The 13,798-nt window shown below is 44.9% G+C and overlaps 2 protein-coding genes and 4 non-coding genes across 6 annotated transcripts; 4 read left to right on the top strand and 2 right to left on the bottom strand.

Annotated features, from left to right (window-relative positions):
- Positions 1-7: 7 nt before the first annotated feature.
- On the bottom strand, positions 8-4,982 carry LOC111982426 (UPF0450 protein C17orf58 homolog). Its single transcript, XM_024013995.2, has 5 exons — positions 4,848-4,982; positions 2,090-2,710; positions 1,567-1,653; positions 998-1,189; positions 8-556 (listed from the first exon to the last, which is right to left on the bottom strand). The coding sequence occupies exons 1-5, from the start codon at positions 4,909-4,911 to the stop codon at positions 369-371; spliced, it is 1,152 nt and encodes a 383-aa protein (XP_023869763.1). The 5' UTR covers positions 4,912-4,982; the 3' UTR covers positions 8-368.
- A 1,870-nt stretch (positions 4,983-6,852) lies between these two features.
- trnar-ccg (transfer RNA arginine (anticodon CCG)) lies at positions 6,853-6,925 on the bottom strand. Its single transcript has one exon. It is a non-coding gene; the product is annotated as a tRNA-Arg (tRNA).
- A 391-nt stretch (positions 6,926-7,316) lies between these two features.
- Positions 7,317-13,220, top strand: LOC111982403 (importin subunit alpha-1). Its single transcript, XM_024013972.2, has 10 exons — positions 7,317-7,706; positions 7,792-7,932; positions 8,416-8,504; positions 8,610-8,878; positions 9,286-9,380; positions 10,627-10,890; positions 11,173-11,406; positions 12,001-12,183; positions 12,580-12,729; positions 13,019-13,220. The coding sequence occupies exons 1-10, from the start codon at positions 7,641-7,643 to the stop codon at positions 13,106-13,108; spliced, it is 1,581 nt and encodes a 526-aa protein (XP_023869740.1). The 5' UTR covers positions 7,317-7,640; the 3' UTR covers positions 13,109-13,220.
- Positions 8,910-9,035, top strand: LOC111982484 (small nucleolar RNA SNORA71). The gene has a single exon (XR_002879759.1). It is a non-coding gene; the product is annotated as a small nucleolar RNA SNORA71 (small nucleolar RNA).
- LOC111982489 (small nucleolar RNA SNORA84) lies at positions 10,951-11,085 on the top strand. The gene has a single exon (XR_002879763.1). It is a non-coding gene; the product is annotated as a small nucleolar RNA SNORA84 (small nucleolar RNA).
- Positions 12,338-12,472, top strand: LOC111982490 (small nucleolar RNA SNORA84). Its single transcript, XR_002879764.1, has one exon. It is a non-coding gene; the product is annotated as a small nucleolar RNA SNORA84 (small nucleolar RNA).
- Positions 13,221-13,798: the final 578 nt, after the last annotated feature.

Here is a 13,798-nt window from a genome sequence, read left to right on the forward strand (position 1 = left end):
AATTTGTTCTAACTGACTTGCCTAGTTAAAAGGTTTTTAAAAATACATTTAGTAAATCTGATGGGGCAATACTTCAAGCAGAGGTTGAAAGACGAGAACCTTTGATAAAGACTCCACTTGTGTCTTCTATCAAAGAGGACGCAAAGCTACAAGGTAAAGACTGTACAGACAGACAAGCAAAAACATTACCACTCAACCTGGATTATGACAAACAAGTGCAGGAGGTCCATGCCGGAAAAAACAACATATTGGCCTCGTCCATCTACGTCTCTGCTGAAATGGTGTAGGGGTTATAGGTCTCAGTCACTTCATGTTGACGACTGCAATGTCTTTTCCGCCACTGCAGGGGGCGATAGTCTGTTTTGGTTTTACCTACACTTGGAGCGGGTGGCCTCCAGGGCTTTCTGGTGTCTCCTCTTGTTGAAGCGCTTGACGTAGTTGTTGCTACGCAGGAGGCCGTCCCCTGGCTTCAGTTTTCCCCCCAACAGGGCCAGGAGGTCGTTGGGGAGGTGGCGCCTCCGGTGGTAGATCTGACCCATTACAATGTACCGGCTACCTATAGAATAGCATTGGGGGAAGAGAGGGTGTCAGTGAATTCAGTATTTGGTCTCTCTGCTCAACTGGTAGACATGAGTTCAGTACCATTGACTATACTAGCATACCACATAGCATGGAGAAATGTATTGGGAATCCATTAGAAGTAATATGCTAGTGTTTTATCGGAACGTAGCCATGGTGACACCCTATATCCCTCAAATTCAAATCTGGACCGCAAAGCCAGTTCCACTGCTTTTTTTCATTCCTCCCCTCTAAGGGGACTGATTTAGACCTGGGACTCCAGGTGGGTGCAATTTATGATCAGGTAGAAGAGAAAACCAGCAGTACCTCAGATCTCCAGGATTGGACTTGAATACTCCTGCCCTATATGATGCACTACTGTTTAGGGGGTAGGGTGCTGTTTGGGATGCATTCATTGGTTCCTTAAGTTGACAGTTACCTAGTTTGATGTCAGGACAAGGCTTGCTACATTTGTAGGTGTCCAGGACAAGGAGACGCACTTTGAGAAAGAAGCTGTCTGGAGTGACGTAGAGACGGCTCATCTTGTAGAAGCCATCGCTGCTCACCATCAGTGTGATGAGTCTAATCCCCTTACGCACCACGTCTATGTCGTGAACGACCCCATTGACGGCTGAAATGTCAAAGGTAAACGGTCAAATGAAAGGTCATTGTAACTCTAAAGTGGATAGTAGCACAGAGCACTCATAGGTACAGATCTAGGCTCAACAAAACTGACCCAAGATCAGCGTTTTGGGGCAACTTCACCCTGCACCATGGTGAGAAGACTCTACATGACCAATGGGGATGTCTGTCACTCTAGTCTAAACTACAGCATGATTGACAGGTTTCAAATAGACTACACCAGACATTGTGTCATACCCTTATTTTGTCCCCTTTACCCATCCCTTCACTTACAGTCTTAATGGAGAGATCCCTGGAAGCTGGTGGCCAGGCCACCCATCTCACTTTCATACAATAGTCGAACCTCGTTCACACACACACACTTACCAAATTCACTGTAGCAGTAGTGCTCTCTCTCCTCCTTCTCCTTCCTGCACTCACTCATGCAGACGGCCTCGTGAGTGAAGTCAGACTCTGCGAGACAAGGAGACAAAGAGAAAGGAAGAGAGAGACAGAGATGAGAAGAAGGAGAGAGAGTGACCGACCGTGCCTTGCCTGCTTGTGTGAAGCCAGACTTCATTCCAGTGTCATTCGAAGGACCAGGGTTGTCATTACAGAACCCAGGCATCGCATTCCGCAGGAGGGGGCTCCACGTTCCCCATCCTCCCCGCTCCGGTCTCACCCCTTAATTACTGCATCATAACTGATCTCACTTAGGCATATTTAGCATTGCTATCATGACCTCTCACCCCCCAAGACTTCACACAAAGGGACATATTCAATCCAGATGTAGGCAGCAATTTGTGGCTGGAGGGGTAATCAGTTAACTATCCCGAAATCGCAGCAGTCTCACTGTCACGACTCCCTTTGTACCATACATAGTGTAGGGGTGTAGTGTCACTTTCCGTACCTCGTTTCAGGATGTCGAAGTGGTAGAGCAGGCTGGAGGAGCGACGGTTGAGGAGCACAGATGAGCGGCTGTTATTCCGGTTGGCGCCGCCGGACTGGTACAGACTGGACTTCCCTCCAGGGCGGTTCTCCTCCGGGTCCAGCTTTCTGGTTGAGGGGTCCCTGCGAGGGGAGGGGGCCGAGTGAGGGTGGCCCCTGGGTCTGGAGTTGGGGTGACTGTCCGGGTCACTCTGTGGGGGGTTGTTGAAGTTGGTGTGGGGGTCCCGGTGAGGGTCCACGTTTACTTTCTGTGTGCGGTTGGTGGCAGCGGTCAGTGGCATTTTGGGAAGCACTAGACTCGCCTCACCGCGGTTCTTCTCGCTGTTGTGCTCAATCAGGCGGTCATTTTTAGGGCCCTTCTTGCTCTTGTTGTGGGGGCCGGGGCGAGGGTCACTGTGCTTGGGCCAAACCCCCGAGGGAAGGGGRTGGAGGGCGTACTTGGAGTCCCCGGCTTTGATGCCCTTTTCCAGGAGCTCGTTGATGGGGAGAGAGGGGTCTTTGGCCCCTAGCCTTGTGCTCTGGTTCTGGCCAGGTAAAACACTCTGGCCCTTCTCAGGGGGGGTGCTGATCACGGAGAACAGCTCTGGATAAAGCAGGCAAGGACAATCCAGTTACACCCAGCAGTATATTATAACATCAATGGCCCCTATTTCATACCTCCATCATATAAGGTTATGAGTACAGTTGACTGCTTCTTAATATAAGCAATAGCTTGAGACTATCAATATTTTTTTAACTGTCAGAGCTGGGTAAAAAAATCATTCCAGTTCTCTGCCCCTTCCACTTCCACTTGGAATGAACTACAAAAGGGCATGAAATGACAGGAGTTTGTCTCCTTGAATGTGTTTAAAGCTAGGGTAAAACCTTTGGTGGACAATGCAGTGGAGGGCTGTCAATGTTCTTATCCCAGGATGCACCACACCTCCCCAAARTATCTTGCCTGCTCAATCTTTAAATGTATGCTTTTAAACTGTAATGCTCTGCGTTTTATTATGTTGTAAATGTGTCTGAAACTTTGTGTGGTGATATTTGGCCAGGTCGCTTGTAAAAGAGATATTTCAACTCAACAAGACTCAACAAGACTAACCTGGTAACTTAACATAAATAAAGAGTGTGGGCACTGAACTAAAGCATGCAAAATGCACTGCACATATTCAATTGTGATTTTTTTGTTTTATGTATTCACCATATAATCTAATCTAYTGATATTACATAGTCATTTCTAAAGACATTTTCATCCAGACCTTATAAGTACACCTATATAGTTTTACTGTCAGCACACAAGCCAAACACTTAAAGTAAAACATTCACAGGTTAATCAATGTAGCCTCAATGATCAAAATCGACATTATGGGGTGGCAGGTAGCCTAGCTGTTAAACGCGTTGGTCCAGTAATTGAAGATCACTGATTCGAATCCTCGAGCCTACTATGTGAAAAATCTGTTTATGTGCCCTTGAGCAAGGCACYTAWCCMKARTKWCTYMYRKAAGWMAYKMKGGWTAAGAGMGTCTRCTAAATTACGTAAATTTCTAGTGGCAGTATGCTTTGTAATTSGAACTAGATCTAACTTCCTGACAACGATAGTTGTAAAAGTAGTCAGATTATGAGAATGTCAATCTTTTTGTTTACTCCAGCTTTATGATATGCACATTTCAGATGATTATATTTTAGCAAAGTAGCCTATACAAAGATTTCATGAGATATGTCCGAGATGTAATTATAGGCTTATATTTGTGAAAGAGAAAATATGATAATCATAAAATGTACTTCAATTCCATACATAAACACACATAAAATCTAACCATCTAGGAACTCTATATCAGGCAGTGTCAAAGGAAGGCCAGAAAAAATGCCAAGGACTCCAGCCACTCAAGCCATAGACTGTTCATTACGCTACCGTCCGGCAAACGGTACCGGAGCATCAGCTCTCAGACCAACAGGCTGCGAGACAGCTTCTGCCCCAAAGCCATAAGACTGCTAAATAGTCAATTATTGGTTCACAAACTCTCTGCACTGACTCTACCTTGCACTGACTGACCCTACGCACACTCGCTAGATGTTATATACAYGCACTACACTGTCACACCCACACAAAACCCTAACATACACTACATACGCACGCACACACACGCATACCCAACAAACACTCATCATTTGCTGCTGTTAATCTTTCCTTTATTTTACTCTTATTATTATCTATCCGGRTGCCTAGTCACTTTACCTTGACTTCATGTGCGTACTGTATCTACCTGAAATACCTCGTACCTCTCTCTGCACATTGAACTGGTAGGCTACTGGTACTCACTGTATATAGCTTCATTCTTGTGCATTTTATTTTAAATCCTCTTGTGTTAGTTACTATTTTTTATTCTTAAACTCTGCATTATTGGGAAAGTTTCGTAAGCAAGGATTTAGTCATGTCTATTACATCAGTTGTATTCGGCGCAAGTGATAAATAAAATGTCGATTTGATAAGCCAATACATCTATTTCTTTATTGCACCTCTGAACTGAGAAAATGTTTCGACTGCTTTATAAATCACCATGTCATCACATTTACAATAGATACAAAAAAAAAGTGTAAGTGTATTGGTTTAAAAAGCAATTGCTATTTCCTAATGGATCTTCTGATCTACAATAACACTGTCACCATTCTTCTCCTTMAAATGTAAATGTAATTAGACACAGTTGGAAAGCAGGAAGAATTGTTACCCGACTTACCATTGTCCTCCGCTTCAGAAAAAGTAAACGCAAGTAACAGCAGGAGTAGAATAATCACTGTCATCCTGAAAAGTACTATTGGATCAATTTCGAAGTCTGCTGGAGTGTCTYTGAATTCCTGAGGTTTATATGCCTGGAATGGAAGGCGTGTCACTCCGACGSAGAGGTAAACAAAGTGACATCAGAGACACTTCATTCATGAAGCCATAGAGGTCCTATTAAATTCCTAATTATATGCATGCAACGCCCATCGGTCTTTAGTAGGCTACTGTGTGTGGGGCCTTTAAAAAAAACGTGGCCCAGATTTTAGCCTTTAATTCCACTAATTACTGATGGTAATGATTATTAGTGATTACGGATTGTGATAGGCTGTCGCATTTGAACAGTAATTTTAAAAAAGTAACATGGTTTTAAAGTTCACAGTTAGCCATTGTTATGTAAATTGCATCTGAAAAGTACCAGTGGCCTGGCTTTGATCCTCAATACAGATTATCCATTATTACCAGATACTCTAGTGCCCGCTCTAACAGTGAAAATAAATGTCTTCAAAAATGGGAGGCAGTCGGGAGGAGGCAAGATCAGGTGGGACAGATTCTTGTGTGAACGTTTCCACTAGTTACTTCAGCCACAAAGTCAGAACATGTTTATAATAAATATTAACTAAAACAAAAATGCTGTTTTTGGTCTTGATTTAAGGTTAAGATTAGTCATAAGGTTAGCAGTGTGGTAATGGTTAGGTTAAAATAACATTTTAAAAAGAGACATTTTAGAAATAGTCGTGTTTACGACTTTGTGGCTGTAGTAACTAGTGACGACCAGGCACACTCCGATATAAAGTGTTTTTTCTCAAAGTTGCCAGGATGTCACGTGTCCTACTTATATCAGTACACTCGTAACAACGTAATCATTACGAAACGTAAATTCGATCAAATAATCCACACGTAGCAAATAAGGCATTACATTTTTTGTTAACTTAATTCGACACGCTCATTGACCTCCATACAAAAACTTGAAAATGCCACCTGCTGGAGAAGACAGATTTTGGACCCAATTAATTCAATTCAATTCAAAAGGCTTTATTGGCAGGAGAAACATACGTTAACATTGCCAAAGCATTGCCTTTGGCTTCGCCTCTTCCTCTCTGCCGGAAATGAGAGCAGGTCCGCTAGATCCATCGCCCAGTCAGACACAGGTGCCGATGTTGTGCCGAATATCTCCCCCTCTGCCAGAACCCCCCCCTCGCTTGAACGCGCACACACTCAATTCTTCATTGCTGCGACTTGCTTGCTAGTTGAGATTTCTGCTCTTCACTCCTTTGTCAGTTTAGCCTACATTTCACTGATCTTAGTAGCAGAAAGCAACAAAAAAAAAATGTCCTTTAAGGCAGCTGTCAACGATCACGTCAGGCTGCGTTTCATTTAAACAAATTTATGGCGGTTTGATCGCGGGGAGGCACTTGTAATGTCTGCAGTTTTCGTTTTGGCTATTTGTTTCAAGTGTATTAGTCTATGAATAAATATCTTTGCCTAATACACTGTCAGGGTGGAGATTTCGATGCACAACACCGTACTGCATAGATGGAAACAGAAAAGTCTGTGCCTGTTGGGTGAAACACCGGGATAAATACTGTATAGAAATGCGTCAACTAATTGTTTCTGATTTATTCTGTTTGCCACTGTGAATGTGTAGCCTATACCGGTGATTGTCATACGCATAGAACCACTGCCCCCTTTTGGACACAATGTCACAAACTTTGAGGCGACGCTTGGATGCTTGCGGTATTGCAGATTTCAAACATTGGTATTAAAGTCGTGATTAAACCTTATTGCTACGTATGTGATTGATTTGTATGGTACATTTTCGTCGGTCAAGGCCCCATAGTTTAATGCAATAACATTTGTAAGAGACAGGTTGGGGTCGGAGTGCATTCCCCGGTTTTATAATCCATGTAGCTATTAACAATCATTTGCTTTTGTATCATGTCACGTAAAACGGAAGCTAAATGCGACCCAGATGGGACTCGAACCCACAATCCCCAGCTCCGGAGGCTGATGCCTTATCCATTAGGCCACTGGGTCATCACGTTCCCAGTTATCGCAAGCACAGTTTATAAAATTAAAAACATGACGRAAAAGGCGTGTAACGTTCCTTGGAATTGTGTATATTCGGTTTCATGATCAACATATTTACTGCCAGTTTTAGCTAAACTACTGTGCTCTGCGACGTGTCGCAGGCAAATATAGTCAAATTTAGTGWAAAGCTGTAGTGTCGTCTCGCGATAACAGCGCATCACCACTAGCGAYTTCTTTCCGACTTTTTCAAAAAGGGGCCAATGAAGAGGTGCTTTGACTCGAATGGGCCAATCACAGATCGAGGGAGCCGGAAATTTAAAGGTGGTCTCACGTTTGACGTCATTGCCAGTAAGAACAAGAACAAGGTGAGGCTGGTGTTCATGCGTTTGTTAGTTGTTTATTTTAATGGTTATAATATAGCAGKTACTGAGTGCATTCGATATGAATGATATGCGTTGATATATTGTTAAATTATTACTGGTTTTCTGGTGTACTGGTTATGATTAAATGGTCAGTTTGCGCGTTTTCAACCGGCCACATGGTGATCTACGTTAGATTATAGTTTGCTGGGCAGCAGGAAAGCGACACTGTCTTCCTAGCTAGGAAAACGTTGGGTATTTTATTTAAAACACGCACATAGCTAACATTTAACTTTTCCCCATCACGTTAGTAATCAATACTACAGTGAAGTCCTCGCCGTGTTCAATAAGCAACGAAAACAATGTCGACAACTGCGAACGACGCCGATCGTATCACCCAATTCAAAAACAAGGGAAAAGATACCAACGTAAGTTGATATCGCCTTTGCTGCCTAATCTTGATTGATTAACACCTAGTTTAYAGTATTGGAAMTTGACATTGTTTATGTGCAGGAATTGAGGCGCAGAAGAGTCGAGGTCAACGTTGAACTTCGAAAGGCGAAGAAAGATGACCAGCTTCTCAAAAGAAGGAACGTCAGTATCTGCCCAGATGARCCTACGTCTCCACTCCAAGAGAAGGACCAAAATGCACAGGTATTATTTTGTATCCATACTGTAACTACCCTTATTTGAAACTCAGACAGGCAACGGCAAGTTTTGGATTATGACGGTGTACAGGCCATCAACAAAGGGTGAGCAAGCCAAAAATGGACCTCTTCCCAATAGATTGATTTGGCTGCCCTGTACTCTATCAGAGGCCTGTTACCTAGCGCTTATATTCGTCACTTTGTTCCATTGACATGCATGTGTAACCGATGTGTAATGACTAGCTAGTTAGCGGGGTGCGCGCTAATAGCGTTTCAATCGGTGACGTCACTCGCTCTCAGACTTTGAAGTAAAGGCCGCGGATTTTGTGGSGCGATGGGTAACGATGCTTCGAGGGTGACTGTTGTCTGTGTGCAGAGGGTCCCTGGTTCGAGCCCAGGTAGRGGCGATGAGAGGCGGAAGCTATATACTGTTACACATGCAGACGCYCCACAGATGGCATTAATCTGTAATCCTGTCATGTTTCCATAGCCTGCACAGCACTGGACGGTTGAGGAGATTGTGGCTGGCGTAAATAGCCAAAGCCTAGATCAYCAGGTGCAGGCTACYCAGGCAGCCAGGTAAATCAGTAAGCGTATAATTGGAAACTGGTTTTGAGTAATCACTGTTTCTGTTCTGTTGCCTTGTCTGCCCCTAACCATTACTTTTGACATGGCCGTTCACAGGAAGCTGCTGTCCAGAGAGAGGCACCCTCCCATTGATCACATCATCGGCGCCGGGCTYATCTCAAACTTTGTCAGCTTTCTGGGCCTTGCCGAGTGTCCTCCCATACAGTTCGAGGCGGCCTGGGCCCTGACCAACATCGCCTCTGGCAGCTCGGACCAAACCACCGCAGTGGTGGCCGGAGGAGCCATCCCCGCCTTCATCAGCCTGGTGATGTCCCCGCACCCCCACATCAGCGAGCAGGCTGTCTGGGCCCTGGGAAACATCGCTGGTATGAGAAGGCACACTTTRTTTATTATTTTGCCTGTATCGAAAGTGACTATGGCATGACTGTTGCCATTGTCATTGATAGTACAGGAACAGTGATCTGAAAGCTTTTCCCGTGTTTGTTGGAATAACTTCCTGTCAAACCCTGTGTCTTTCAAACATCTTTGTCTGCAAAACTTGAGTGTGAAACTTCATGTTAATGTTGAACTAGAAATTCTGGTAAAGATTATTGCTACCAGGCAGGTAACAATATCAATTTATCAGCATTTCTCTTGAAAATACTACTACTTGAACGTGTGTTAGCTCAATATACCTTTTGCAATAAGCCTTCTTRCGCTGTGGTTGTATGYCAGGTCAACTGTCTTCTGTGACCACATTTTTGACTTGGCCTGATTCCTCCCTTTTCCTCAGGTGATGGCTCCATCTACAGGGACTTGGTCATCAAGCACGGCGCAATTGAGCCCCTCCTGACTCTGCTGGCTGCTCCTGACCTGTCTGTGTTCTCTGTAAGCTGTTTACGTATGAGGAAAAGCTCTGGTTTGTTAGCAAGTGCTGCAGGAAATTCCACTCGGTCATCAGCTACAGTTGAAGTCGGAAGTTTACTTACACTTAGGTTGGAGTCATTAAAACTGGTTTTTCAACCACTCCACACATTGCTTGATAACAAACTATAGTTTTGGCAAGTCACTTGGGACATCTACTTTGCATGACACAAGTAATTTTTCCTACAATTGTTTGCAGACAGATTATTTCACTTATAATTCACTCTATCACAATTCCAGTGGGTCAGAAGTTTACATATACTAAGTTGACTGCCTTTCTAAACAGCGTGGCAAATTCCTGATAATTATGTAATGTCATTAGAATCTTCTGATGGGCTAAWTGACATCATTTCAGTCAATTGGGGGTGTACCTGTGGATGTATTTCGAGGCCAACCTTCTAACCCAGTGCCTCTTTGTTTGACATCATGGGACTCTTTTTTTTAAATCACCCAAAACTTGTTGACTTCTACAAGTCTGGTTCATCCTTGGGAGCAATTTCCAACTGCCTGAAGGTACCACGTTCATCTGTACAAACACTAGTACGCAAGTATAAACACCACGGGAACACGCAGCCGCCATACCGCTCAGGAAGGAGACGCGCTCTGTCTCCTAGAGATGAACGAAAAGTGCAAATCAATCCCAGAACAACAACAAAGGACCTTGTGAAGATGCTGGAAGAAACGGGTACAAAAGTATCTATATCCACAGTAAAACACGTCCTATATCGACATGACCTGAAAGGCTGCTCAGCAAGGAAGAAGCCGCTGCTCCAAAACCGCCATAAAAAAGCCAGACTAYGGTTTGCAACTGCACATGGGGACAGAGTTTGTACTTTTTTGAAAAATGTCCTCTGGTCTGATGAAACTAATTTAGTGTATGTAAACTTCTGACCCACTGGGAATGTGATGAAAGATATAAAAGCTGAAATCATTCTCCTATTGTTCTAACATTTCACTTTCTTAAAATAAAGTGGGGATCCTAACTGACCTAAGACAAGGAATTTTTACTCGGATTAAATGTCAGGAATTGTGAAACTGAGTTTAAATGTATTTGGCTGAGGTGTATTTATGATGTTGTGCTATATACAGTTGACTGCTTTAGCTTTCTCATCTTGGCTCATTACCTCAATTTGATGCATCCATAAATCTAAATATAGCTTATAACGGTGCGGCGTATTGATCTCTAAAGACATCTCCCTGCTCCCTCTAGTCTGGTTACCTGAGGAACGTGACATGGACCCTGTCCAACCTGTGTCGGAACAAGAACCCTGCGCCGCCATTGGCGGCCGTGCAGCTACTGCTACCCATGCTGGTGCGCCTGCTCCATCACGACGACAAGGAGGTGCTGGCYGACACCTGCTGGGCCGTGTCCTACCTGACAGACGGCCCTAAYGAGCGCATCGAGGTGGTAGTGCAGTCCGGCCTGGTGCCCCGCCTCGTCCAGCTGCTCGGCTCCGGGGAGCTCACCATCGTGGTACGTCCCCTTGTCGCGGTTGCGAGGCTTTTTTTTATTATTGTCCCTGTACAGTGGTCTGCCTTGTGGTTCCTAGAGACAGCTGGACTGTGCTGATCTGTGGGTTTTGATTGACTGGCAAATATTAATCTCTGTGATTTATGCATGGGAGCTACCACTCCAAGTAGCTTCTATAGCCCGGTTGTTGAGACATTCCAAGTTACTGAGGAAAGCCTGTTGTCACAGATATCAGTCAATTGTGTAACTTGAATCYGAATCCTAATTCCCTCTCTGTGGTCCTAGATTCCCTCTCTGCGGTCGCTGGGTAACATTGTGACTGGCACAGATGAGCAGACACAGTGTGTGTTGAACTCCGGCGCTCTGACAATGTTCCCCGCGCTTCTCCGCCACCACAAGTCCAACATCCAGAAGGAGGCGGCCTGGACCCTCTCCAACGTCACGGCTGGCAAGGACACCCAGATCCAGGAAGTCGTCAATGCCGGCCTCGTGCCACTGCTGGTTGACGTCCTCAAGAAGGTATGAGAAGGGTTCGTGGGTTGTTCATTAGGGGGCGAGCCATTCAGGGGCTAGTATGCATYAAGGGCTGATCAACTAGGTTAATTTGTCCTTTTAGGACCTGATCCTAGACGTTTGCTACATGCAGCCCCAGATTTGACCTCCCCGTTTGACTGTTCTTCAGTTTCATGCCTACTGAACTTACGCCTGGTTTATCTGTTGTGCTGCTCCACAAACATCAGCACTCCTTGTCTGAGGGTGCCGACAGCAGAAATGAAAGCTGTGAATGAGTCTATACATGAAGGGAGCCCTGCCCATAGAGTGATAGAGGCCTCTAGTGGCCAAAATGCTGTGTTMGCATGGGCAGCGCTGTTGAGGGCTTCCACAGTTTGAATGTACWTGACTGGGTGGGATTTCATTGGCTGATTCCTCCTGGTTACCCTGTTGGTGTCATGTCCAACTGGGTCATGGGAAATGATCACCCAATCGTGAAGGAAATTTACTGTGGTGGATRTTGCCTCGACGACAATGCTGTCATAGACACTATAATGGCACAAATACAAAGATGAGTCCTCTAGCTATCTCTTTGACCCTGCCTCATGTCTCTTCAACCAGGGAGACTACAAGACCCAGAAGGAGGTGGTGTGGGCTATCACCAACTACACCAGCGGGGGAACGGTGGAGCAGGTGATACACTTGGTACAGGCCAACGTGCTGGAGCCCCTCCTCAACCTGCTCTCTGCCAAGGACAGCAAGACCATCCTGGTCATTCTGGATGCCATAACCAACATCTTCCTGGTAAGTCAGTTTCTGGTATGTAAGAAGGACCAATGGGTAGTGCTTTTAAGTCTCATGACACAATCAGTGTGACGGTATAGAGGTCCCTATTACAACCCATAATTCTATCAGTAACACATTATGGCTAATGAGCACCCTAGAACACTGACMGTTTGCCTAGTGGTTCCTAGAGACAGCTGCACCGTGCTGATCTGTGGGTTTTGATTGACTGGCAAATATTAATCTCTGCGATTTATGCATGGGAGCTACCACTCCAAGTATCTCCCATAGCCCGGTTGTTGAGACATTCATGTTTTAGCATTGATCTGCTATTTTCAAATTTGACTGTTTATTGCTTTGAAATTATAAGTGGATTTGTGTGTGTAAAAGCCCATACTAAACGACTCATGCTCTCAGGCAGGAGAGAAGATCGGCGAGGTGGAGAAGCTGTGCTTGATGATCGAGGAGTGTGGCGGCCTGGACAGGATCGAGGCTCTGCAGTCCCACGAGAACGAGATGGTCTACAAGGCATCTCTCAACCTCATTGAGAAGTACTTCTCTGGCGAGGTGAGTCCTTTACCAAGCATTGACTAAGTCCAAATACACTTATGTCCTCTTTAGCTTGTCTCGTCCATTCATGGGTAATGCGGCTGATTGTTATCAAAAGGAGACATTGAACATGAGCTGKGTTTTTTGATCTTTTCACATCTGACCTTGTTCACCTTATTGCGACTGTAAAAGGCTACATGTGTTATTGGTGGAGAACAGCTTTGTCGCGTGAAACTGGGTGGTAAATGAGTGGATGAAGTTGCAATTCAAACTATTGTTCTGGTGACACCATCTGTCTTGCTTTCAGGGTGAGGAGGACGAGTCTGTTGCTCCAGAAACCACGACTGACGGCTACGCCTTCCAGATCCCTGAGAACCAAAGCACTTTCAACTTTTAAATGTTCTTGTTTCCTGTGTCTTTTTTCTGTGTACTGTAGTCCCTCCTAACTTCACGAGTGTACAGACATTTCTTTGTTCTATTACAACCTGTAAATAAACTTTATTACAATATTGGTGTGGTCCCGTGTGGCTCAGTTGGTAGAGCATGGCGCTTGCAACGCCAGGGTTGTGGGTTCATTCCCCACGGGGGGACCAGGATGAATATGTATGAACTTTCCAATTTGTAAGTCGCTCTGGATAAGAGCGTCTGCTAAATGACTTAAATGTAATGTAAATGTTGGTGGGTTTTTGGTAAGCTTGATGCTTCCAGCACAGAAATTGGGGTTCCTGTAGTCTACACTACATAACATGCACATATTGTACATGGCAGTGCCCAGCATTCAGTTGTGTATTCCCAGGCTAAATGGTCTAGCACAAACAGCTGTTGGGGGGGGGGGGTTGAACACCAGGCAGAGCCATGATTGGCTGATACAGTATGAGGATTTAAGTCGGATTAAGTTGCGACTAACCTCCTGTCATTGAGTACATGCTACTATTATTGATACCCTTGGGAGGACCCACAGCCTGTTCCCCACTGGTGAAGGGGGGTACATCCCTATTGGTAACCGTTGCCAAACAACCAACTCGGTGTGCAAGATGGGCAAAGGTTCTGTGTATTATTCCACTGTTTCTGGACAGGGTATGACAAA

The sequence above is a fragment of the Salvelinus sp. IW2-2015 genome, linkage group LG21, assembly GCF_002910315.2.
Source record: "Salvelinus sp. IW2-2015 linkage group LG21, ASM291031v2, whole genome shotgun sequence".
Taxonomy (NCBI): Eukaryota; Metazoa; Chordata; class Actinopteri; order Salmoniformes; family Salmonidae; genus Salvelinus; species Salvelinus sp. IW2-2015.